We start from the raw sequence: 22,626 nt of genomic DNA on the forward strand, positions 1-22,626 counted from the left end.
AGTCGCTGAAGAACGCCCGCAGTCGCTGGCTCAAAGTCCCCATCACCACGTCTTCTGCTTCTTGGAGCTCATCTTTCGTCCCGGTGAAGTCGTTCGTGTATTCAGCATGGAGCTGAAGCATTGTGCGGACAACTGAGCTTGGCCGTGGTTCACCGTCTAAACGGGTGATAATAGTCCAGCGTTGAAGGCGAAATTGAACGCCACCCGTAGCCAGTAGCAGGCGACTGACCTCGACGAGAACCAACCGGTTCGGCTCCTCGATCTTGCGCACGAATGTAAACCCATTGAGCTCTGCCGCACCCGCGTCGCTCTGCAGTCGCCACACGAAGCTCTTTTCCACGGGAGCTGCCATGCGCTGGCGAAGCTGCAAAAACAAACAAGCAGCGCGCAATGTTGAATTTGAAGTTAGCAATTGCGCATCAAGACAGCAACTTCAGATTGACTTACGAAGTGGTACGACTTGTCGTTGTAGTGGCGAACAGTGAGGTATTCTCGCCAGAACATCTCGCTTGCCTCCTGCACCGAGCACGGCATTGCCGTCGTCATGGCGATCTCGACCACCCTGCCGCGCGTTTGGTCTTGCTTGACTTGTAGGCTGTTGTCAGTGAAGAGGCCCTCATTGTGCTGAAACACCGCTTCAGAATCGAGATACAGCCCTTCAGCCATCTTCTCCAGCCCGTCTATGACAGCATAAGAGCATTCTGGTTCAGGTGACGGGTGTTGATCGGATGGGGAAGGCTGTCTTCCGAGGACAGACTCGAAGTTCTGTGCAGTAAATCGGCAGGCGAAGGTAAGTCAGCAGTAGGAACTTGGAGGTAGAATTGCCGCAGGTTAATACTTACTCCAAGTGAAGTCTGTGTCTGGAAAACGCCTCGCAGCGCCGTATTCATCTTCATCTGCTCCAGGAGCACATATCGCAACTTCTGGTTCATTATCTCCGACTTGAGCCGCTCTTGGTATTCCGTGGCAGCAATTGCATACCATGAAATTGGCACTACACCACTTTGAAGCGAGGTATCCACCAAGCTCACCGAAGCACTTGATCGAGCATGAACTCGCTGTAGTTGCTCCAACTCCCTCTGTAATTCGTGGCTTTGAGCCCGCAGTGCCAAGATCTCCGCCTTCTTGCGACGCTGCAGTCGTGTAGAAGCGCCTGGGGCTTTCTTCCTGCTCCTTTTCACAGCTTTCTTCGCCTCCGGTTGTTTATCGGGTAAGAAACTTGCCTTCTCTAGTACATCGTCAAGCGAGTCGAGCAGCATGGATTCCACGTCATCGTTGCTGAAAGGCGAGCTGTCATTCTCGCTCTCACTCGTAGTGACGTCACCGAGGCTGCGGCTGCTGTCGGCATCCCACGCGTCGATGAACGTCACCAACTCCTCCAGCGACGAGATGGTGTCTTCTTCCCCCACCAAGAAGCTCATGACACAATAACTTGATCTCATCGCGCTAATCGCAAAGTGAGCGGTGCTGTCCACCCACGGCGTGATTACGGGGGCAAAAAGCTGATGCGCAACTAATGAATATGTAGGCCAAACGTCCACGCCAACACACTGACGGCCGCCGCGTGCGAATGCACCCGAGACAAAATGGAGCTGGCGCCAGGATGGGTGAGGTCACAGTGAATTCCCACTCCTCTTGAAGGCAACCGCTGACTCGGCGAGCCTGGAAACCACACAAATCGCCACTCCTTCGGCCAACGCGCCTTGCATCACCTGAGACGGTTCTGGCAACTATTCAAGAGGATCTACACATCACTTACAAGAATGTCTGTATTTCGGCCACAACCACCCACTGGAACCTTTCATTGAGCAGATCAGTCTATTTGATCCGGATCGTGCTCATGGTACTTGGTAGACCAGGCGACATACACTGTACGTACATAAGCATCTGCAGCAGCTTAGACTGTGATCCCCGTTTGCAGATCGAGTCTCGTTCAGCATCACGTTCTGCTGCGACTGCATATAGTGGCGATAGAGCTTGCTCAGTTCCTGGAACGCTGGTTGTTGGACGAAAGAAGCAGCTCCTTCGACTGGTTGGCTTGCTTCACAGTCGAAAAATAGCTGCTGAAAGGTGCGAAGAACTGATGCGTCCTCGGGGGCATCCTTCGACGGCATGATAAACAGCCAGGACTGGTTGCGGAATTGCAGCTGGTACTTCGGCAGTCGTGGAGTGTCCGCCCAGATAATGACAACTCGATCGTCTTCCTCGTATCTCCGTCCGAAATTCTGTTTCCTGAACTCGAGAGTGCCAATTGGACTCTCCAGAATTAGAGTGTAGTTCCTTTCCAGAATATTCGGACGATCTCCCAGCGACTAAAACCAAAGAAGCTCTCCGTTAGCGTCTCACTTTACCCAGCAAAGCAAATCACAATAGTGCACATACCTTGGAGAGGCTGAACCACTTCCACAGCATATCGCTCGCCTCCTTCAATGGGCACATCATCGGCGTTGTCGACATAATCTCCACCGTCTTTCCCAACGACTCGCTGTGCTTCTCCATGGCCTGCACACTGATCGACTGCATCATCTCCGGCCGATACACCGAGTCTGACTCCAAGTACAGACTCTCCACCCTCCTCTCCAACAGCGTTAAGCTGCACGTCGAGTCATCCACCAGCGGCCGGCACGGCTCGGGCTTCAAGAAGTCCATGCCTTCCATCCCGGCCGTCTGCTGCAGCAGCGTGCGTACAGTTGAGGAGCTGTTCGGGTATTTCCGACGCGGTTTCTTGCGCTTCGAGCTGGTGGGGGCTGCAGCGTTGTGGCTATGTTGCTGTTGCTGTTGCTGTTGCTTCTGCTGCGGCGTGAGGCACCTCAATGGGGTAGAATCCCCTACTGGGGAGCCTGCACTGCTGCTGTCCGTGGTGGGGGAGTCCCATTCGTCCAGGAAGGCGAGCGTCGCCTCCAGCGTGGCGGCCTCGTCGACGTCAGTGACCAGCATGCTCATGGTGACTCAAATATGTGGCCGTAATCAAAAAGACCAACACTCATGACTAACATTTGAAACAGGGTGTGCTGATTGGATAATAAGAAAGGCAACTTGTAGTTGAAGTGAACGCGAGCTTTGACTGAAGCCGTCGCGGTTATGCCATCTCTTTCCTCGTAAGGCTCTGACAGCGCTGCCCCTGGATTTCAGCTGCTCAAAAGACGCCTCCTCCACCACCGCCCCCATCTCTTCGATGTGCACGCGGAGCAACTCAGTCTCCTGCCGCTGTAGACCCTCCCGCCTAAAAGCTCGAGTCGCTGCGAATAAATGACCGTTGTGCGCGGACCATTGGTATGCATCTTAATTGAGTAAATCCCAAAGTTGCTTTGTTTTAATCCTTAAAAGCACTACCAGCCCAACTCTCTAGTTGATTCTAACGTGGGCATCTACTGCGCCTGCTTCGCAGCCGCAGCATCTACCCGAATGCGTAATTGAACAAATAGTTGCGCACATCGAAGTGTATCGATACGGAAATGATGTTTCAGCCAAACCTTTGTGAGGCTGGTAACCAGCAAGCCCCGCTCTTCTTTATCGTGGTGGGTTCTCAGGAGCCGAAAGTCACCAATTGAGGTTGCCTGGTCTGATGAGGCCATCGGTGACATAACACCCTGGTCAGCGTCCAATGGCTGCGTTGGCGCGAGCAACGAGATAGCTATTTCATTCATTTTGCAGGTAAGGTATACTGTGCTCATTTTTGTACTGTTGTGTGCTAACGATCAGACGAGAGAACTACAGTAGCGGAACGAAGGAGAGACGCATGGTGCGCTGATCTTGACCATTTAACTTGAGGATGTTAGCTAAGTGACAATAATGTCCTCAATTCAAAAACAAAACAAACAAACCAACTTTTAACTTGGGGGATAAATTGCGGAATGCGATATACGCTAATGGGCCAATTCCTTGGAAGTGGGTGCTTCAACGCAGGGAAAAAAGTCTTGTTCAAACGAACGATGCTCGTGTCACTGTCGAGTTGAGCTGATTGGTTTGGCGACAGACACGAGGTTGGGCATCTTCGGCTAAGAGTGATTAGGCATTGAGCAAATTGACATGTAAAAAAATGCAGCCTGCAGCTAGACAAGTCATGTTGTTCATCTTCAGCTAAGCTTGGTCGATTATGGCGCAAATTGATACGCCTTCAGCGAAGCCATGATGCTCTCATACTGTACTAGAGCGTCCGTAAGTGTTTGAATGCAGGTTGTGGTCAATAATAAACTATTAGTATCAACCTTTGGTAAATAATGTGCATAAATCTTAGCATTTATCGACGGGTACCCGATTCCGGCAGATATTAGCTTAATCATTACAATTAAGAAAGAGAGACCCGGTTTGGTACCCGGTTTTGGAAAGTTACAAGTTTTTTGCCGGGGTCAAGCACAGGTCTTCGACCTGTGAACAAAATCAATTTCCTAGTCAACTCAAACACAACAAGGTCAGGCAGGTGCAACTCGGTTTAGTAAAATGTCAGCACAAACCAAGTCACTTACGCAGAGGATCGATTTGCTTTCCAGTACAGCTCGGAGACTTTCGCTCACGTCGCGCTGGCCCTCCCATAGAGCTTTCAGCTTGCGGTTTAGCTTCTCTGCTTGCGTGCGACTGAAATATTCCGTCGCAGCTTTCGTCGCCCAAGTGAACGCCTTACTGTCGCCGTCCAGCACGTTTCGCCGCGCCGCTTCCTCCTGTTTCTTCAGACGACACAGGTGGGTCTCTAGCATTTGCACTTCGCTCCGCAACGCCGCTACCTCTGCCTTCTTCCGACGTTGAAATGCCGTTGATGACGTCTCCGATCGCCGAATCCGCTTCTTTTTCGGTTTAGGCTTGGCCGCTTGTTTCTTCTTGGTGGGGTCCGCATCATCGGGAACGTCCGTCGAGCTGTCGTTGCTTGCCGCAATAAGCGCGAGGATTTCATCAAGCGTGTCATCGTCCTCATTGAGTAAGAAACTCATCCCATTCGCTGTCGAGCACTGCAGCTTAATGGCTTGGTGATTAATGAAAAACTGAATCATCGTGTCCTTGAGTTAGCACCTCGTATTATGCAGTCTACATGACCAATAGATTACGGCCACCTACGTAACTCACTCGTCAAATACGATACAGGTCGACCATTCGTCCCTTAAAATTTATGCATTGCACAGTCGATGATCACACAACGGTCTGCAGTACCCATTGACCTTCCAGAAGCCAGGATCTGCCCTACAACCAGAGTAAGCTCACTCATCCGTGCCGTAAGTTCAGCAATCTCTTTGTTTGGCCATCACTAGCTTTACACGATTTACTATAACAGCTACCTTACACGATAATGCTCAGCTTCGACGTCGAGGACGGCGGAACAGCACGCCCAGCCTTCTCCATGAGCGTGTTTTGCTGTGCCTGGAAGAATTTCCGGAAGGCGTTGCCCAGACTACCCATGACGCGATCCTGCGCGTACGAAATGTCTTCAGGGCTGAGCTGGAGCTCCTCGTCGCGTTCCATGTAGAGCTGCAGATGAATCTCCACGACTGACGCGTTTGGTTTGACGCTGGACGGCGTGACGGTCATCCAGCAGTCGTCACGAAACGCAAAGTTCTTGGACGCAAGTTTCGTGCGCTCGGCGACGACGAAGACCGGCCGACCTGTCTCCTCAAACTTCTCCATGTACTGGAGCCCGTTCAGCTCCAGCATCCCAAAGGGACTTCGTGCACTCATGACAAAGTTCATCTCGTGTGAGTTGGGCTTGGCGCCTTTCATCTAAACAAAATAATACACACAAAGATGTCAGTTTGAGTTCAAATGCCCGCGAAGAATGAAGAGCAGACTTACGTATTTGTAAACCTTGTTCGGGTGGTCGCGGCACATCGTAAGCTCCTTCCACAGTATCTCATTTGCGTCTCTTACTGAGCAGGACATGGGCGTTGTAGTGATGAACTCAATCACTTTCCCTCGCTGAGCATCCTGATTGACTCGCATATCGCAAGTGATCGCTGGAGACGGCGTCGTGCTGCAGAACTTGCTCCTCCAGTCGTTATACAACCCCTGCACGTGTTGTTCCAGCTCGAACAAAACCTTCTTGCTATCGTGAGCTAGTGAATCCATAGAGCTACCTGCTGTCAAGAGAGAAGGCTCCACCTCTGGCTGCGCTGCTAGTATGAACTCCATTCCCGTGAGGACTAAGCGCTTCTGCAGCAGTCCACTGAGCGCTCCGTTGACTTTTTCCGGGTTCTCCAGAATGGACTTGAGTCTGCGGTTCGTCTTCTCGGACACCAGTCGCTCGCGGTATTGTAAGATGGCCATCTCGTGCCAGTTCGCCGGCGGCTTCAGGCTCGACTCCTTCGCCACCAACGTTCCATCTTCTGCCTTCTCCCGCTCCGCAGTCACCTCTAAAGCCACGTCTGCAGGTAGGAACCGGTTCTTCTTGAGCAATTCCACTTGGGCCTCCAGTTCCTGCGCCTGCTCTCGAAGCGCCTGGATCTCCGCTCGCTTGCGTTGCTGCAGTCTCGTCGAGGAGCTAGCAGCGCTTCTAACTCGCGGCTTCTTGGTCGGCTTGTCGTCTCGACTCCGACGCCTTCCGCTGAGGCTTGGCGCGCTTCCTGGCGGTACGCTTGACGGTGGCCGCCTTCGGAGTGACCGGATCGGCCGACGTAATGTCGCCGAGGAGAGAACTCGGGGCCAAAGTCTCCGTCAGGCTCTGGTCTGTGACCTCATAGCCGTCGATGAAGGCGTCATCTTCAGCTACAAGGACCTCCATTGCTTTGGGCGGTTCTACGTCACAATGAATAATGCGTTAGGCTCCTCAAGCGACACGTTATTCCCAGCAGAAAACAACCCCTCGATTTCCGTAATACACCAGCAGGATCACGAAACGGGATAGGATGTCGGTAGGCCAGGTTGACGTGGTCTAGGCGATTATGGGGTACTCCTTGCCTATCAGGGACGTGATCCCATGGACGTGAGTCACATGTTGCATAGCCAACTGGACCACGAGTGTCTCTCAACTCCCTCCCCTTCAGCTGGAGGCCAGCTTGGTAGAAAAAATAGGTACAGGATTTCGAGACTCCAGGACGACTAGCAGCAGGCGATGAAAGGGGACGTAACTTACCAAGCGAATCTCGCAGCGCTGGTAACACGTGTATATCACCAGGTGAGCCTCGAGTCACGTGGTTAGTACATCCCAGTCATCTGCTGCGCGTATACTCGGTGCAACTTGCGTTGACCGTCCACTTGACCCTTTCTCAGTGCACGAGAAAAATTCGACACCATCCTGCGCGAACGGGCTCTCTGGGGCATCCAATCTGTTGCGCTAGTGGTGACTTTGAGCTGGACAACACTCGACACCGCTTTGAGTTTGCTTCACCAATCTCCGCTATGTTAGTCCAGCTTAAAAGCTGAAGCGTCGAAAATAAACTGCGTAAATGCGCCGGTACATTGTGCTCGAGTCTCACAACAAATTAAACGATACCATTCTACATGTATATGCTTGTGTTCGTCAACTACAAGTAAGCTCCAGCAACCGGGTCTGCTCGCCTTGCCAGAACTGTCGCATCAGTCTGCCCATGCCGCGCAGAACCACGTCTTGAGCGTGCTGAATCTCCTCAGGGGACGGCTTGTGCTCGCTCGCTGGCAACTCCAGGTAGAGCTTCAGATGCGTGTACATCACACACGCAGTGGCAGGACTCGTCTCGGACCGAGTGAACACCGCGTGGGCCAGACTTCGGATCCGAATATTTTTGGACGTCATTTGGAGCAGGTCGGACCAGATAATGACGATCCGATCCTGCTCCTCAAACTTGCGCAGGAAGTGGAGCTTGTAGAAGTGGTGACCATTGCCCTGAACAGGGGCAGTGACGTTGGCCTTGGTCTCCACCGTATTGGGCTTGCGAGTGCGATTCTGCACAGTTAGAACGCGTTAGAATAAGCAAAATTTATCTCAAGCTGCCGCTAGGCGTTCACGTACCGAGCTGCTCTCGAGATACGCCCAAATGTGGTCGAACGCGGCTTTCAGGGGCCAATTCATTGGCGTTGAGGTTACATACTCCATCACGTTGGACTCGCACGTCTCGTTGTACGTGGTTTGAGAAGCCGCGGAGACTACCGGACCACTTTGAGGTCCATACACCTGGTCGAACTCTCGGTACGTGCTGTCGACTTCGTGCTCAAGCTGCTGCATCAGTATGGAAGACGGGTCGAACGTCAAGTGCGCGTCTTTGAAGCATGGAGACTCGAAAGTCCGCACGAAATCCATCCCCTGCGACATCAAAGAGGTTAACTTCCTCGCTTACACAGCCCAATTGCCAAGAGTTACGTACTCTGAATATGTTCCGCTTGTAGAGCATGCCCTTGAGCTGGCCCGCTTGTAGAGCATGCCCTTGAGCTGGCTGGACACTCTCCACTGCTTCTGGAGGACCTCCTTCAGTCGCAAATTCATTAGCTCCGACTCATGTCGCTCTTTGTACTGCGCGAGCGCTTCACGGTGCCAGTCCGAATATTCTTCCTCGTCTGCAGTGGCGTGTTGGCCGCCGGTTCTCCTCAGTTGAGCCAGACACCCCTCCAACTGCGTGGCTTTCGCTCGCAGCGCCTCCATTTCCGCCTTCTTCCGGCGCTGCGTGGCGGTGGAGGAGCTCGCTGCACTTCGCCGACGCTTCTTCTTCCTCGTCGGCGATGGCGCCTGCAACTCCGTGGGGCTCAAAGAGTCCGTCGGTCTCGCGGGGAATATTGAGAGCGGTCCAGCGTCCAGCAGGTCGTCGATGTCGTCGAGAGATAAGCACGCAGAGAGCGTAGCACTCGAAGCCTTGCCTTCGTGCGCGGCTCCATTCTCGCAGAAGTCGATAAACGCCAGCGCTTGATCCAGCGAGGCCAAGCCGTCCGTAGTGGTGGAAGTCATCGCAAGAGTGATTCTGGGCCTGCTTACTGCACGGCAGGGGACGCCGGTCTTGCCGTAATACCCGTCCGCGGAGGATTGTCGGTAGGATGGTGCGGTGGATGGGGGGGGGGGGCAAGTCAGTCGTATGCGGTGTTTACTTCACTTGTGATGCCTCAAGCTGTCGATAAACCCCTAACGACACGTGCTGCCCAACAGGTGGTGACGTGAGCTCTGGCGCTTGTGACTGATCCCTACGGACCAGAAGCTTAGCCACAACCGAGGACAGACGATAGATCAGGTGTGAGCTCAGGAGGGAGTTGGTGACATTCACGTTCGACTCGATATGAGTGGAGTGCATCACACGCAAAGTTATCTCCGTACTGTAGTAACTCATAGTTCATGTTGTAAGAGCAGTATATGCAGTCAAATGACGGAATGGATGTAGGCATAAGTGGTGCCACATCAACGTACTAGTGACTGAAGACGTCAAACAGACAAAATACTGTGCATTTACCTTGACAAAGGTTGGATATCCTATCTGTGGTTACTCGACGACGCGTGCGGCTTCATTGATCAGCCGGTTCTGTTCGGCGTTCCAGAACCTTCTCAGCATGCTCCTAGAGCCATGTTGTGAGCTTCATCGAAGCCTTTGGCTGGCTGTTCGCCTCTGTACTCCATGTGGAGGTTGAGCTCAGAGTGGACGACGCATCCTCGCGATGGATTGGTCTCTGCTGGAGCGACGACGATGTATCCCAGAGTCCGGTACTGCAGCTTGGCCGACGACAGGAAGAAGCAGGACCAAATGAAGATGACCCTCTCTTCTTCTTCAAACTTGCGAAGGAAGTAGAGCTTGTCGAAGTGAACAGCACAGCCCCGGTGGTCGAGGTTGACAGATCGGTCGCCCTGCAACGAATTAGGCTCCGATCCTTTCGCCTAGATCAGAGAGAATATGAAGAAATACCAGTTAGCGCGGTCTTGGGGTTTAGAGAGAACACAGAGCAACATCGTACGTAAGTGCTCGCGAGAGAAGTCCAAAGCGCGTCGACTACTGCGTTCACGGAGCTGTCCAGCGGTGTGGTCGTGACGATCTCGAGCGTTCTGGACTGGGTCTTCTCGTCGTATTTCGGCTCGCTCCTCGTGAAGATTACTCTGGTCGCTGGAAAACGTGGTCAAAGTCTTGGTACAAGCCTACCACGCTCTTCTGCAATTGTGCTGGTATAACCCACAGTGAAGTACGAATCCTGGAGCACCGGCGATGATAGTTTCTTCACGAAATCGTATCCCTACAAAGCAGAAAATAGCAAAAACAATCAATAAGTATTGAAAATCGCCTCAGGAATTCCGATCTACTACCCACCTGGAGCGTGTCTTCTTGCCGTAGAATACCCGACAATTGCTTGCGATGCTTCTGCAGGCGATCGCGGACTTCTTTAATGCGTTTATTCGTCTGCTCAGCCTGAAGACGCTCTCGGTACTCAGAAATTGCGCAGCCGTGCCAATCCATCAATGAGTTCTCTCGCTCGACAAGCTCTGGCGCTGGAGTTTGGGGCCTAGTGCCTGAGCTGCAGCCCTTTTGTCTCTCTAACTGAGTCTAGTACCCTTCCAGCTGCACGGCTTCTTGGCGTAGGACCTCGATCTCAGCCTTCCTGCGACGTTGGAGCGTGGTGGAAGCTCGACGTCTTTCGTACTCGCTTCTTCTTCCTCGGTGGAGAGGCGGCATTCAGCAGCTCGTCGAGGGCTTCAAAGGTCAGCAGAGCGTCAGTAGTTCCGGCTCCGCGGGTACTTTCAGCCACACTCTCGTCGTCGCAGGAATCGATGAAGGCGAGCGCCTCGTCGAGCGTCACCAAGCTGCTCGTCGCCATCGAGTCTTTTGCGTTGTGGTAGCGTTGGTCTAAGCACGATTCACAAGTAAATGTAATGTTTAGTCACGGCAGACTTGTTTCGGTACCCCAAGGATCCAGGTACGGATGTTCGATGTCGGTAGAAGTACCGTCGTCTTGGCTCACGTGTACTGCAGCAATGATTACCTAGTGTTAGAAGAGGGGGTTCGTCCGTAAACCGCGCGGTTACTACCACGGCACGGCACAGTACAGTGTCCGTGAGCCGCAATTAATTTTACAGAGGGACATTCAACAACGTGTCCGTTCAGTACTGGAAGCTCGCTCGTGTAGAGCAGAGGCCTGGGTACAACTCAATAGGAGTGATATGACTGGCCAAACTTTAGTACTCGATTCCACGCAAACCGATTTTGCCGCGACATGTTTTATGGAGTACTTAGTAGTAGGCATCGACCGCAAAGTTAAATGCGTAGCAACTCATGGTAATTTAGTAATAGCCAACATGTAGCTACTCAACGACGCGCGCGGCTTCATTGATCAGCCTGTCCTGCTCGGCATTCCAGAATCTTCTCAGCATCCTGCTGAGAGCCCCTAGAGCCCTGTCATGAGCCTCTTCGAGGTCTTTAGGAGGCAATTAATTCTCCTCCGCATTCCATGTAGAGCTTGAACTCAGTGTGCACGACGCATTCTTTGGACGGATTGGGGAGCGATCACGCAGTATCCTAAAGTGCGATACTGCAGGTTCTTCGACGGCAAGAAAAAACAATCGGACCAAACGAGAACCACCCGGTCTTTCTCCTCGAACTTACGCAGGAAGTAGAGCTTGTCGAAGTGAATGGCGCAACCACGGTGATCGATGTTGAGCGGTTGCCCGCATTGGAACGCAGTAACCTCCGGCCGGTATTGGATAATGCACCCCGAAAACGCCCCAAATCCCAAAGTTTTTCCCAAATGATTTAAGACCATGGGATCGTTTTGGTACATATTTAGGACAGAATAACCCTCAGTATGAAAGAGCAGCACAGGGCGGACACTCGCGCGTTGGCTCTCGTCTGCGGACTTAGCGACGGGTTTGCGGGGGGCCCGCCCCTCTCTCGCTTCGCTCGGGGGGCGCCGCTGCGCGGCCTGCCCCATCCCCTTGTCCCTTACGCTAAGCTCTTCGTCTCGGCCAGGCGCCGTGTCTAGAAAAAAAAATATCGGGTTGCAGCGCTCGCGTTCGCTCGCTCGCACAGACACGCCCCCGCCTAATCGGCGGGTGTTGGCGATTAGTGAATGCATCGAGTGAGGCTCGCGCTCGCCCTCGCCCTCGCCCACAGACAAAAGACCATAATCAGTCAACTCCGTTTTGGTACATATTTGGGATAGTTTTACGAGAAAGCAGTCATATACTTGGCCCCAAATATGTACCTAAATGTTACAGAGACAATTCATTATTTGGGACATTTGGGGCGATTTGGGCACATATTTGGGATGCATTATCAGCTTCCCCTCCGGCCCTTTCACCTAAACGAGAAAAATCACAACGTTAGCGTAAATTCTATGGCTCTAAAAAATCTTACGAGCACATACTTAAGTAATTGCTCGCGAGAAAAGTCCAAAGCGCGTCGACAACCGCTCCCACGGAGCTTTCCAGAGATATGGTGGTGACGGTCTCGAGGGTTCTGGACTTGGTCTTCTCGTCGTATTTCGGCTCGCTTCTGCTGCAGAGCACACAATCGTGCTGGCGCCGTTCGTGTATTGGAGGCTGCTGCGGCGGCTGGAAAACCTAACAAGCCCATCACTTTCTGCTGCTGTTGATGAATAATCATCGTGTGAGTCTCGGAGCACCGGCGACGATAGTTTCTTCACGAAATCGTATCCCTGCCAAAGCGAAAAGAAAGAAACAAACTGCAGTCAATTGCCATCCAAACTACGTCACAAAAATCCGATCCACAACTCACATAAAGGGCATTCCCATGCCGAAGAGTATCCAGTAGCTTGTTGTGAAGCTTCTGTAGGTGGTCGAGGGCTTCTTTCAGTCGCACATTCGTCTGTTCAGCCCGAAGACGTCCTCGGCACTCAGCGTTAGCACAGCCGCGCCAGTCCATCAATGAGTCCCCTCGCTCGCCAAGGTGTCTGGGTCCTGAACTGCGGTCGTGTTGTCGCTTCAACTGCGCCAAATAGCAGCATGGCTTCTAGCCGTAGCACCTCGATCTCGTTTTTCTTCCGACGTTGGAGCGTGGTGGAGGAGCTGGAAGCTGCACGCCCCCACCTCTTCGTTCTCGGTGGAGACGCAGTATTCAGCAGCTCGTCGATAACTTTGAAGGCTACCAAGTCCTCGGTTGTTATGGTGGCAGCCGGTCTTTCAGACATACGTCCAGTATCGAGCGTGTCCATGAAGTCTCGTACTCGGAATACAGAAGCTACTCGCCAGCGTCCATCGGGGCGATTGAGAAGTGATGCTTGTCCTGGTTGGGTTGGACCGCCATGGCTCACGTGTAGCAATGATTACCTTGTTTCCAAGGCGGATTTCACCCGTAAGCAACGCTACAGGTATCCGCTATGGCAGTTGCGGGATATTCGACGACGTGTCCGCACTGAATGAACGTGTACTTGTCATTATGAAAAGAGTCCATCTAGGCAAATGAAAGGCACATTTTAACTTACAAGACTCGTAAACGACTTCATGCAGTAGCATTCGTAAGTCACATCAACGACACGTGAGGCTTCTTTGAGCAGCCTGTTCTGCTCGATGTTCCAAAAGCCTCACGTTATCCTGCTGAGCTCCTAGAGCCTTGTTGTGGGCCTCTTCGAAGCCTTCAGCAGGTCGCTCGTCTCCGCATTCCACGTGGAGCATGAACTCGGTGTGAACGACGCATTTTCGCTCCACACGAGCGATGGCGGTACACCCGTCCAATACTGCAGCTTCGTCGTACCAAACGAGGAGGACCCGGTCTTCCTCCTCACAGTTGCGGAGCAAGTTATGACGTCAATTTTGGCACTGTTTCACTCACGTCCGGGGATTGAGGGTGGAAATACAAGCACTAGGACACGAGCCATTCGAGTCAGCAACTGTAACACGCGTGTACGCATAATATTGAAAACTACATAATCAACCTCGCGATGTCACATCATCGAAGACCTCTCACTCCCAAATACGTCTCCTTACCAGCGTTATGAGTTTCCTAGTCACCGAAGACGACACTTCCATTCTCAGCGAGGCGTTCGCCTTCATCGACGAAGCATGCAGCGGTGGCAGCTCCCCTGCTGGACTCGAATCGACAGACGGCGACAGCGGGCTCGATGCTATTCCCTCTCTCAACATTCTCGAGGTTAATGAAGAGGGCGCTAAGGACAACCGCAGGGAACCGAAGCAGAAGCCGGCGAGGAAGCGTCGAGTCCGAAGTGCTGAGACTTCATCCACCGGGCTGCAGAGACGCAAACGCGCAGAGCTGGCGAGTTTGCGCGAGCAAGCGCAAGAACTAGAAGGCGTTCTCGTTCAAATGCAGCGCGGGGTCGTCGCTGGTCCATTAACAGAGAGAGCTTCAGAGGAGCGGGATTCGAGACGCTGCGAGTGGTACAGGCACGCGCTCGAGCAGTGCCAACTGCGGCTGCAGGCGGAGAAAACCAACCGACAGCTCAAGTCCATCCTCAAGAAGCAAGCCAAGGTCCACGAAGCTCTGAACGGTGTCTTGCAGAAGCGGTCGACACTATACGTGAGTGGATCAGGGCTCTTGTGCGTGTGCATTTCGAGATGAAGCGGTAATAATGCGGTGGGCGCTTTGTTCGCAGGGCTTGGATTACTTGATGAAGAGCGAGATGTCACGGTGTGGCGGCGCGCTCTCTCGCTTCAGTGTTGTCGATGCGGCGATGACAGAGCTGGAGGAGACAGCGGAACACCTTCTGCTTCACTCCAGCACAAGCAAAGCTCGCCGTCAATCAACTCCTCGGTGGTGTGCAATTACGACCAACGGCGGCAAACCAAAGTCGTCGAGTTTGAGACGACCACGCCGCTGGGCTGTTCACTGCAAGACGCGACTGCATTCGTGTGGAGAAACTTCCAGATTGACAGGGTAAGAAGCTTTCATGTGGGTTGCAGTGATATCGAGGACTGTTTCAGGCTAATCTAATGTTTGGCAATGCGCAGACACTGGGGCTCAAGCCGAACACGCTCCTGAAGAAGGTTGTGATCACGATGCCGAGCCGCAACGGCGCCATTCAAGCCGAGAAGCTCAATTACGTACGCAAACACGAAGATGGAGATCAGACGCTGATCAGTTGGGCCGACCTCATGGTGCTCCCCACGAAGAGCGAGCTCCACTTCAGAGCGGAAGGATTGATTCTTCTGACGCCTTCACAAGCCGACCCGAAGCAGACGCTGCTGAGGTCGTTTCTTAAGCTCTACCTGGACAACAACAGTGCGAGCTTGTATGTAGGTCCCGAGGACATCGCGTACGCCCAGGATATCGTCCTCGGAGCAATGGCCGCGAAGATCCGAATGTTCTGGCAGTCATTCCAAAACATGCTCATCGAGGAAGCGGGGCCGGCGTCAAGTGACGCCTTTAGTGTCGCGTATCCGGATACGAGAAGTCCTCTTGGAGATATCTAAGAATGTACTACACGTGTGTGTATGCCGTCATTGCACAAAACGCCAATGCCAAGCTACCTTCGGCTTTTGCTACAAGCTGGCGCGCCGCTGGATGACATGAACGTCTACCTAGCCTTACAAGAGCTTATGGCCCGATTCCGTTATCACCAGATTGATCCGACCGTCGTAGGCCCCGTAGATGTCGCCGCAGCACTTATCCGCCTTGAAGCCGTGACCCGCCAGCACGCGATTGAGGTGAATGATGCATATACCCAGGGGTCGGACAATACAGTATGAAATTGTATTGCGAGGCCAAAGCTGCAGTAGTAATAACGGCAATATGAGGGCAACCAATACGACGCCATAGCCGCAGGCGGCCGCGGGCATGAACATGCAAGGACTGTCCGTAGGTGTGTGCGCATTAGGTGTCGACTCGTAGACAGTGGAGCGCTCTCCAAGCTGTCTGCGAGGGCATGAAAGCTAGCTATACGAGACCCGCAGCATGAGTGTTGCGTATGTTCTGCTGTCGCGTGCTTACTTCGCTAGGCTCTCCCTAGCGGCCGCCAACGCCACCTCCGAGAATACCATCGAGGGCGCGCACGCTAGTGCGGGTGTTTGCGCTGTGGATACTGCTCTAGCGCGCCCGAGCCGTAGCCCTTCCTGCTTCGCCCTCTCGGCTTCGCCACCTACGCCGGGAAGGGGACCATCGTATCTCTCAAAGTGCGATCTCACCGAGATCGCACTTTGAGATCATCTCACATTTATTGAGCAATTTCTGACTACCCCCGTATCGCTCAGTTTTTGCTTATCTTTTGGTCATTTTCTTGCTCAGATATTGGGAATCCCTTGGCTTACTTTTTGGGAGGGATTTTCCAGGTTCGACTCCCCCTAATAATAATTGGTACAATTTAAGTATGTTGTACCATTCGTGACATGAGCTATTCATTGCCAAAATGTGACAGGAAGGCCGCAAACTTCACGCGAACTTTACGCAAACGTCCCATGGCTGATATCGAACTATTACTGAGGTGTCAGGCCAACCTATACAGTGAGAAAATACAGGTAGAGGCTGATGACGATTACAATAGCCCTGTACTGTTTCCAGGACGGTTTTGGGAAGTGTTCCTGTCCGGCAAAGCACTATTGAGTATACACCGCTTACTCCACAAAAGCCTCGCAACCCAAGGCTGTGTCCTCGACCCAAAAAATACAGATTATAATAGTTTATTATAGCATGTTCATCATTTACAACCCCAGAATTCATTGTATTTGATATTGTATTGCTATTATTGGGGCAATATCATATTGTATTGGTTTCATGAACTTCCAATAATTGTAGTGGGACAATACCATAATAATTGTTTTGCTATTATTTTTTCCGACCCCTGTGTATGAAGACGGGGCAGTGCTCAGTGGTTTGCTGCGTACAGCAACTGGGGAGCCTGAGCGGCAACTGCAAGATGATAAGGAAAATAAGAAAAAATGCCGCCACATCGTCTAAGACGATCGAAAGCCGAGACGAGCGTTCCCCGACCAGGCCCCAAGCGGCAACTGGAAGCGCGTTTGTGGAACGTCCCAGCGGCAGCTCATAACTACCGATGTGTTTAAGACTGCGCACAGCAGCAGGCGTTCCGGCCACGCCCAGCAATGGTGAACCTCTGCCAAACTCGTCTCCTCCAAGCCGGGCGGTTCCATCTCTCGAGATGTGGGACCTTGTTCCGCCCGAGTTCTTCCCGTCGCCCTACAGTGACTGGCAAGACTGGAGCTTCGGCTGTATCAACGAGCTGAGTATCCTGCTCAACGATTGCTGCGGATGATTCGCTGCATCAATCACGAGTTCGATTCACGCAGTTTCTGACGAGTTAAGGCGCCGAATTCGGTGCCAAAATGGTCTGGACTGGAAAACGTGGGCATAAGTAGTTGATGCAAAGAAGGCGGCGTAAGAAAACATCGATAACTTGGTGAAAAATGCAAGCATTTGACGCTTGATCCAATTGCTGATGTTACACACGAGCAACGAAGAAGTACGTACCTTGCCCGCGTTGAGGAATGCAAGTCTCGGTCTAGCACACTCGACTAGTGGCAGGAATAAGCTCCGGGTTCTGTTGTGCTTCGATGCAGTCAGCTTGGATCTTCTGACAGTGCGACCACATGATCGTGCCCAAGTTCTGCAGCACAAACAGCTTGGTCGCCTCTGCGGTTTGTGCCTCGGTAAATGTATGCGAGAATGGATTCGCGTCAACCTCTGCAGTCAGTCGATATCTCGTCTGGATAACGGATCCAGATTGAGAGCTGGCAGGCGACTTGGAGACCAGAACGAACCCTTCTTCCCGGAACCGCATCGCGCTATCCACCGGGTGGTCACGTATCAGCGACGAAAACGTGAGCACCATGCGTCCCTCCTCCTCGTAGGTCCTCGACAGCGACAAGGCACTCAAGGCGACTGTCATCTCCTCGTCTCGCAGCTCCACCTCCGTCTCCTTCTTCGTGCCCAACTCCGACAGATATTTTTTCTACAACCCAAAATAAAAAAATATCAGCACTTCCACCCAAAAAAACATGAATACACTCCCACTCACGTGTTTCCTGTAGTGGTCCGCCTTCATGCTCATCACCACCCTCTCTGCTTGACCGAAGCTCAAATTCGTCGCAAGAGCCGACGTCAGCTCCACGTAGGGCAAGCCGGTCACAGCATCTCGTCTCACTTGAACCCCAGTAGATACCTCTCTGATCTGAATCCGGTCCAGTTCCAACCCCGAGCTAATGTCCACATACAACCTGCCCAATCTGGCCGCGAGCTCCCCGTAGATGGCGTCATTGAGGTTCGGCACGAAGTTCTTGAGCGCGTGGGTGGGTGGCGGGGTCCTCAGCGCCTCTTCGATGTGGACCACCGCGGTCACATTGTCCAGCACGTTCTTCACAGCGCGAGCTACTCGGCTCTGCTTGGTCACGACGTCCAGCAGCTGCCGGTGCCTCTGCTCGCTCTGCAGTCGGAGCTCGCGCTCGAGCTGCGCCATGTTCTGCCAGGCCTGGGCCACCCTCAGCCTCTGGGTCTTATCCAGCCGGCGACCCAAAATAGTTTTACCACCCACATTCTTATTTTGGATCTTTTGGAGCTCCTGCAGGCGGGTCTCCAGCGCCGTGACCTGCGCGCGCAGGGCCAAAAGTTCGGCCCGTTTCTTCTGCTGGCAGCGGCGGGAGGCCGCGGCCTTGCGCGTCTTCCGGCGCTCCACGGAGCTCACGGGCGGAGGCGGTGGCAGCTTCCCGTCGTCGCTGCTGCTGGCCGTGGAGGCCGTGGAGTCGCTCTCGAACGTGTCGATGAAGGCCAGCACGTCCGTCAGCGTGGGCTCGAGCTCCTCGAGCGGCAGGAAGGTCATGATGTTGAGGAAAGAACAGGAATGACGGTAGGATGATTAACTGTGGGCTGAATTCACTTTAGTGACATATAGTGACGGTTGGAAAATGGATGCTATCATTTAGAGGATAGATACATGTCCTGGACCAAGTTGGTAGAGGAGTACGACTGTTAAGACGACGTACTTGTGTATTTTCGGCAAGGACGGAAAGTTTGGTGCTGGGCTGTATGTCATTGCCAACAATAGCTGGAGGTGCATGTATAGTCTCAAAGTGCTCTACTTAGTTCTCTCTTTTCAAATAGCTCGACTGGGACGCATCAATTCTGGTCGACACGGGTAGGATCGCGTGGCGTATCTCAACACGCGATAGTGATGTAAGTTTTACAGCGACTGCGTCTGCAGTTCACTTTTCGTTTTACCTGCCAACCAACCAAGCCTACAAGCTATCCAGAGGAAAAGTTCCAAGTCTGGTGATCCTGGTCCATTCTCGGTGATCAAAAGTGGACCGAGATTTCAAAAACAGGGACACAATGGGGGATCACGGTGGCTACGGTGCTTGTTGCGGCAGTTCTCGCAATTTCTCTCGTCACTGCAAAGCCGTCAGACACCCGCAAGGCCGATGCAAACGGCAAGCGCTTCCTGTCCTCTACCGAGAATGAGGAACCTGCGGACTTGAAGTCAAAGCCCTTGTTCTACTTCCTGGGCGACTCGATCACGGAGCAAGCGATTGATCCAGCGAAGGGCGGCTACATCCCACTACTGCAAAACATGGTCTCCCGCTCGGCTGACGTCGTCGCCCATGGACTTTCGGGCTACAACACACGGTACAGTCCTAAGTATTATTCTCATTGTGTTGATCTTTGTTTCTCACCATCATTTTACTATGCTAGATGGGTACTGAAGTACGCCATGCCGGTCGTGGAGGAAGAGATCAAGAGCCGCACGTACACTCCGTCGGTAGTCACGATCTGGTTCGGCACCAACGACGCCGTCATCATGGACGGCAGCAGAGCAGAGAAGCACGTCTCGGTTGAAAACTACCAGGAAAACCTGGTAACCATCGTACGCAAGTTCCAGGAGCTTCTGCCTTCGGCCGACATCCTGCTGATCACACCGCCACACGTCGATGACGAGGCCAGACGCGAACATGCAGAGGAAAATACCGGCAAGTTCAAGGGAGTCGTGGACCGCTCTCACGCCAGGTCGGGCATGTACGCTCGTGCATGCGTCGAGACGGCCAACAAAATTGGGGTACCCGTGCTAGACCAGGCTTGCGCAAGACTGCCTGGCGCCCGGAATCCAGAACTCTACCTGCACAAGTATACAAACATGCATATATAGGATTACGAAAACAGAAAAACACTTGCATTTAGTATAGGTTAGCTCAGCTTCTAGAACGATACTAAGGAGAAAGCAAGAGGAAGACCTAGAGCCCGTAGCTAGCCCGAAGACTTAAAGGCATCAATCTCACTTTGCATTTTACCCAAAAGCAAGCAAGCAACCACAACAACTCCACGCACTTTCGCTACGGCAGGTCCCACCGCATCGGAGCCTGTCATTTGGTAGCACTTGTTGGTCCCCTCGCAACCGCGCTTCGCTCAACCTCAGGGAGGTCTTCGGGCACCGGCTGGGGGTTCGCTTTTGACCGCGCTTCGCTCAACCTCGGAGAGGGCTACGGGCACCGGTGATTGGCTGTAATTCGGACCCACCTGACATCTGTCAAGGGAACGTCGGCATAAGTACGAGGCACCAGTTGTAGCGGCGCACCCGATCCAGTCCGGCTATCGAGTTCGGCAGTTAGGGGTAGTGCCGTCCGCTCTGAGATGCCCGGGCCGCTTCTTTGATTGGATGGCTGGACGTAGGGGTCGTTGCGTTGACAACGCTGTTCCCGACGGGTCTTTTGAGAGGCTGGGTGTAATCGAAGCCACCGACATCGACAAGTTGCGCACCGATTGCTACCGTCAAATCCGGCACGCGGTGCGAACGACCGAACGGCTGCTGAGAGATCTTGCTGAGGTCAAGCCACTGACTTCGGAGGAAAGAGACCAGAAAAAGGCGGTCATCCACCAGCTCTGTCGCGTCCAGCGTAAACTCGGCAAGGCGACCGGCCTCATCAACCTCGGTGTAGCCAGGAATTTGGACCCTCGTACCACCCGTCAGCAACTCGAGCACGACAACCGCCTCCGTGACCGCGAGGAAGCCCACCGCCAGCGTAACCTAGCTACTGTAAGGGAGCTGATTAACTCGTCTAGCGAGCAGTAAACACGTTTTAGTCGCTTTTTTACGGCAATTTATCGTAATGTGTGAAAACGAATACCTTCGCGGGTATATCGTTTTAGAGGGAATCAGCTTTGTTACTAGTTAGACTTTTGGGTTAAGGCTTTCGCGTGCGAAAGGATGGCGAACAAGATGGCGGACGTCTCGGAGCACATGCAAGGAGTGCTGCAGCTGATGCAGCAGCAACAAGAGATGATGAGAGTAATGAACGAGCAACGAGGAACGAATGACTTCAAGTTGGATGGGGTTAGACTACCCAAGTACACGGGGCATGAGTCTGAGTCGTTCCGCCTGTATCAGGAAGAGTTGTCGCAGTACTTTGAGGCCCGCAACATTGACTGGAAGAACGAGCGTTGGGCGACGAGGGTACTGGCCATTATCGGGAGCACGTTGAAGGGGCAGGCTGGTCAGTGGTATCTGGCGCGGAAGCATGAGATCTACTCTGCGGAGCAGTTACTCCGAGAGTTGGCACGCGCGTTTGTTCCGGCGGATCTTCAGTTGCGGCTGCGTGAGCAGTTGCGACACCTGAACCAGAAATCTTGCAAGTCGTTGGGTGATTACGTTTCACGGTTTCGCAATATTGTACTACAAGTGGAAGACATGACGGAGATCGACAAAGTGGTGTACTTCTCGCAAGGGTTGATGCCAAATACACATCAAGAAGTACTGTACAAGCGTCGTGAAACCCTTACGGATGCCATTACGGTAGCGATGGACTATGAACGCTCGCACTTCGGTGCTCCGGCGCGCACGGGACGTCGCGACCGTGATCACCCACGATTCCGCAGAAACGAGTCGACTTCAAGATCAAATGGTCCTGAGTCAATGGAGATCGACAGTGCGCAACAGCTCAGTCTAGAAGAGTGCCGTCGGCAGAGGAGATGTTACAACCGCTTCCGTGGTGGTCACATTGCAGCCCACTGCAAGGCTCCTCGTCGGAACCAGCGCCCCTACAGAGGTCCGAATCAACGTCGACGAGACTCGCAGTACGTCAATGCTGTGGAGCAACACGTCAGCGAGGGTGAAGAAAGAATCGTGTACGATCAGTACACTGTGGATGCGTTTGAGGAAGTCAGCATGCATGACATGGTTGCTAGACCGGATAATAAGCTCATTCGCAAACCCGGAAGAATCGAAGGGCGCCCAGTAACGATACTGCTTGAATGTGGTGCTACGGCAAACCTGGTACGGCCAGGAATGGTATCGAAGGTGACAGGAACTACGGATGTACAGGTGAAGGGCTTCGATAGAGAGATCAAGGAGTATCGCGATGTGAAGGTAGTGAAAGCGGACATCAGCATGGAAGACAAGACGTTCGAGAGGATGCGTCTAACAGAGAATCCACTGGTGATTGAACATGACGTTATCGTGGGTAAGCCGTGGTTTGCCAAATATCAGCCAACAATCAACTGGCGAACGCATGAAGTAGTATTTCCGAGCATGGAAGAGAGACCACGGCCCAAGACGGACAAGAACGCAAACAAGATGGAAGATCAGAAAGAATGTGAGAAAGGCGCCGTCACATTGGACCCGAGCGAAATTGAAGAGTCGGAGTCGGCAGAAGAGCAACGAAAGAAAGCGGAAAAGGAAGCAGTTCGCGCACGTCATCGGTCACATCTCGCCTTGGCTGAGGCATGGCGTAATGGTGTCTTTGGGTCCACGAAGAAGTTTCGTCGTCGTATGCAGGACAGGAAGTTTGCGGAGCTGTTCTTCGTCAAGGTCTGTGTAGCAGTGGAATGGGACAATGTACCAGACTACATTAAACCTTTGCTG

The 22,626-nt window shown here is 52.9% G+C and overlaps 10 protein-coding genes across 10 annotated transcripts; 4 read left to right on the forward strand and 6 right to left on the reverse strand.

Annotated features, from left to right (window-relative positions):
- Positions 1–405: 405 nt before the first annotated feature.
- PHYSODRAFT_524884 (hypothetical protein) lies at positions 406–1,421 on the reverse strand (the record flags this gene model as incomplete). The annotated part of the gene is made up of 2 exons (XM_009537409.1): positions 406–765; positions 843–1,421. 2 exons carry the CDS (start codon positions 1,419–1,421, stop codon positions 406–408), a joined length of 939 nt encoding a protein of 312 aa, XP_009535704.1.
- Positions 1,422–1,838: 417 nt separating this feature from the next.
- On the reverse strand, positions 1,839–2,303 carry PHYSODRAFT_524962 (hypothetical protein; the record flags this gene model as incomplete). The annotated part of the gene is made up of 2 exons (XM_009537410.1): positions 1,839–2,147; positions 2,190–2,303. Coding segments are annotated over 2 exons (423 nt in total), but the record flags the coding sequence as incomplete, so codon positions are not given.
- Positions 2,304–4,490: 2,187 nt separating this feature from the next.
- PHYSODRAFT_457577 (hypothetical protein) lies at positions 4,491–4,793 on the reverse strand (the record flags this gene model as incomplete). The annotated part of the gene is made up of 1 exon (XM_009537411.1): positions 4,491–4,793. A coding segment is annotated over one exon (303 nt), but the record flags the coding sequence as incomplete, so codon positions are not given.
- Positions 4,794–5,086: 293 nt separating this feature from the next.
- PHYSODRAFT_549736 (hypothetical protein) lies at positions 5,087–6,249 on the reverse strand (the record flags this gene model as incomplete). The annotated part of the gene is made up of 4 exons (XM_009537412.1): positions 5,087–5,706; positions 5,779–5,956; positions 6,110–6,177; positions 6,220–6,249. 4 exons carry the CDS (start codon positions 6,247–6,249, stop codon positions 5,269–5,271), a joined length of 714 nt encoding a protein of 237 aa, XP_009535707.1. The 3' UTR covers positions 5,087–5,268.
- A 3,172-nt stretch (positions 6,250–9,421) lies between these two features.
- On the reverse strand, positions 9,422–10,677 carry PHYSODRAFT_339453 (hypothetical protein; the record flags this gene model as incomplete). The annotated part of the gene is made up of 5 exons (XM_009537413.1): positions 9,422–9,748; positions 9,826–9,971; positions 10,008–10,098; positions 10,173–10,289; positions 10,504–10,677. 5 exons carry the CDS (start codon positions 10,675–10,677, stop codon positions 9,422–9,424), a joined length of 855 nt encoding a protein of 284 aa, XP_009535708.1.
- Positions 10,678–13,808: 3,131 nt separating this feature from the next.
- On the forward strand, positions 13,809–15,241 carry PHYSODRAFT_525783 (hypothetical protein; the record flags this gene model as incomplete). The annotated part of the gene is made up of 3 exons (XM_009537414.1): positions 13,809–14,348; positions 14,550–14,720; positions 14,795–15,241. The coding sequence occupies 3 exons, from the start codon at positions 13,809–13,811 to the stop codon at positions 15,239–15,241; spliced, it is 1,158 nt and encodes a 385-aa protein (XP_009535709.1).
- Positions 15,242–16,722: 1,481 nt separating this feature from the next.
- On the forward strand, positions 16,723–17,208 carry PHYSODRAFT_288676 (hypothetical protein). Its single transcript, XM_009537415.1, has one exon. It carries the CDS (start codon positions 16,819–16,821, stop codon positions 17,035–17,037), a length of 219 nt encoding a protein of 72 aa, XP_009535710.1. The 5' UTR covers positions 16,723–16,818; the 3' UTR covers positions 17,038–17,208.
- An 891-nt stretch (positions 17,209–18,099) lies between these two features.
- Positions 18,100–18,594, reverse strand: PHYSODRAFT_396105 (hypothetical protein; the record flags this gene model as incomplete). Its single annotated transcript, XM_009537416.1, has 1 exon — positions 18,100–18,594. A coding segment is annotated over one exon (495 nt), but the record flags the coding sequence as incomplete, so codon positions are not given.
- A 657-nt stretch (positions 18,595–19,251) lies between these two features.
- Positions 19,252–19,917, forward strand: PHYSODRAFT_524615 (hypothetical protein; the record flags this gene model as incomplete). The annotated part of the gene is made up of 2 exons (XM_009537417.1): positions 19,252–19,400; positions 19,467–19,917. Coding segments are annotated over 2 exons (600 nt in total), but the record flags the coding sequence as incomplete, so codon positions are not given.
- A 1,140-nt stretch (positions 19,918–21,057) lies between these two features.
- On the forward strand, positions 21,058–21,585 carry PHYSODRAFT_525625 (hypothetical protein; the record flags this gene model as incomplete). The annotated part of the gene is made up of 1 exon (XM_009537418.1): positions 21,058–21,585. A coding segment is annotated over one exon (528 nt), but the record flags the coding sequence as incomplete, so codon positions are not given.
- Positions 21,586–22,626: the final 1,041 nt, after the last annotated feature.

The sequence above is a fragment of the Phytophthora sojae genome (genome assembly GCF_000149755.1).
Source record: "Phytophthora sojae unplaced genomic scaffold PHYSOscaffold_10, whole genome shotgun sequence".
In the NCBI taxonomy this organism is placed as follows: domain Eukaryota; phylum Oomycota; class Peronosporomycetes; order Peronosporales; family Peronosporaceae; genus Phytophthora; species Phytophthora sojae.

Coding starts and splice junctions, on each gene's coding strand:
- PHYSODRAFT_288676 (XM_009537415.1), top strand. CDS start 16,819: ATGTGTTTAAGACTGCGCACAGCAGCAGGCGTTCCGGCCACGCCCAGC.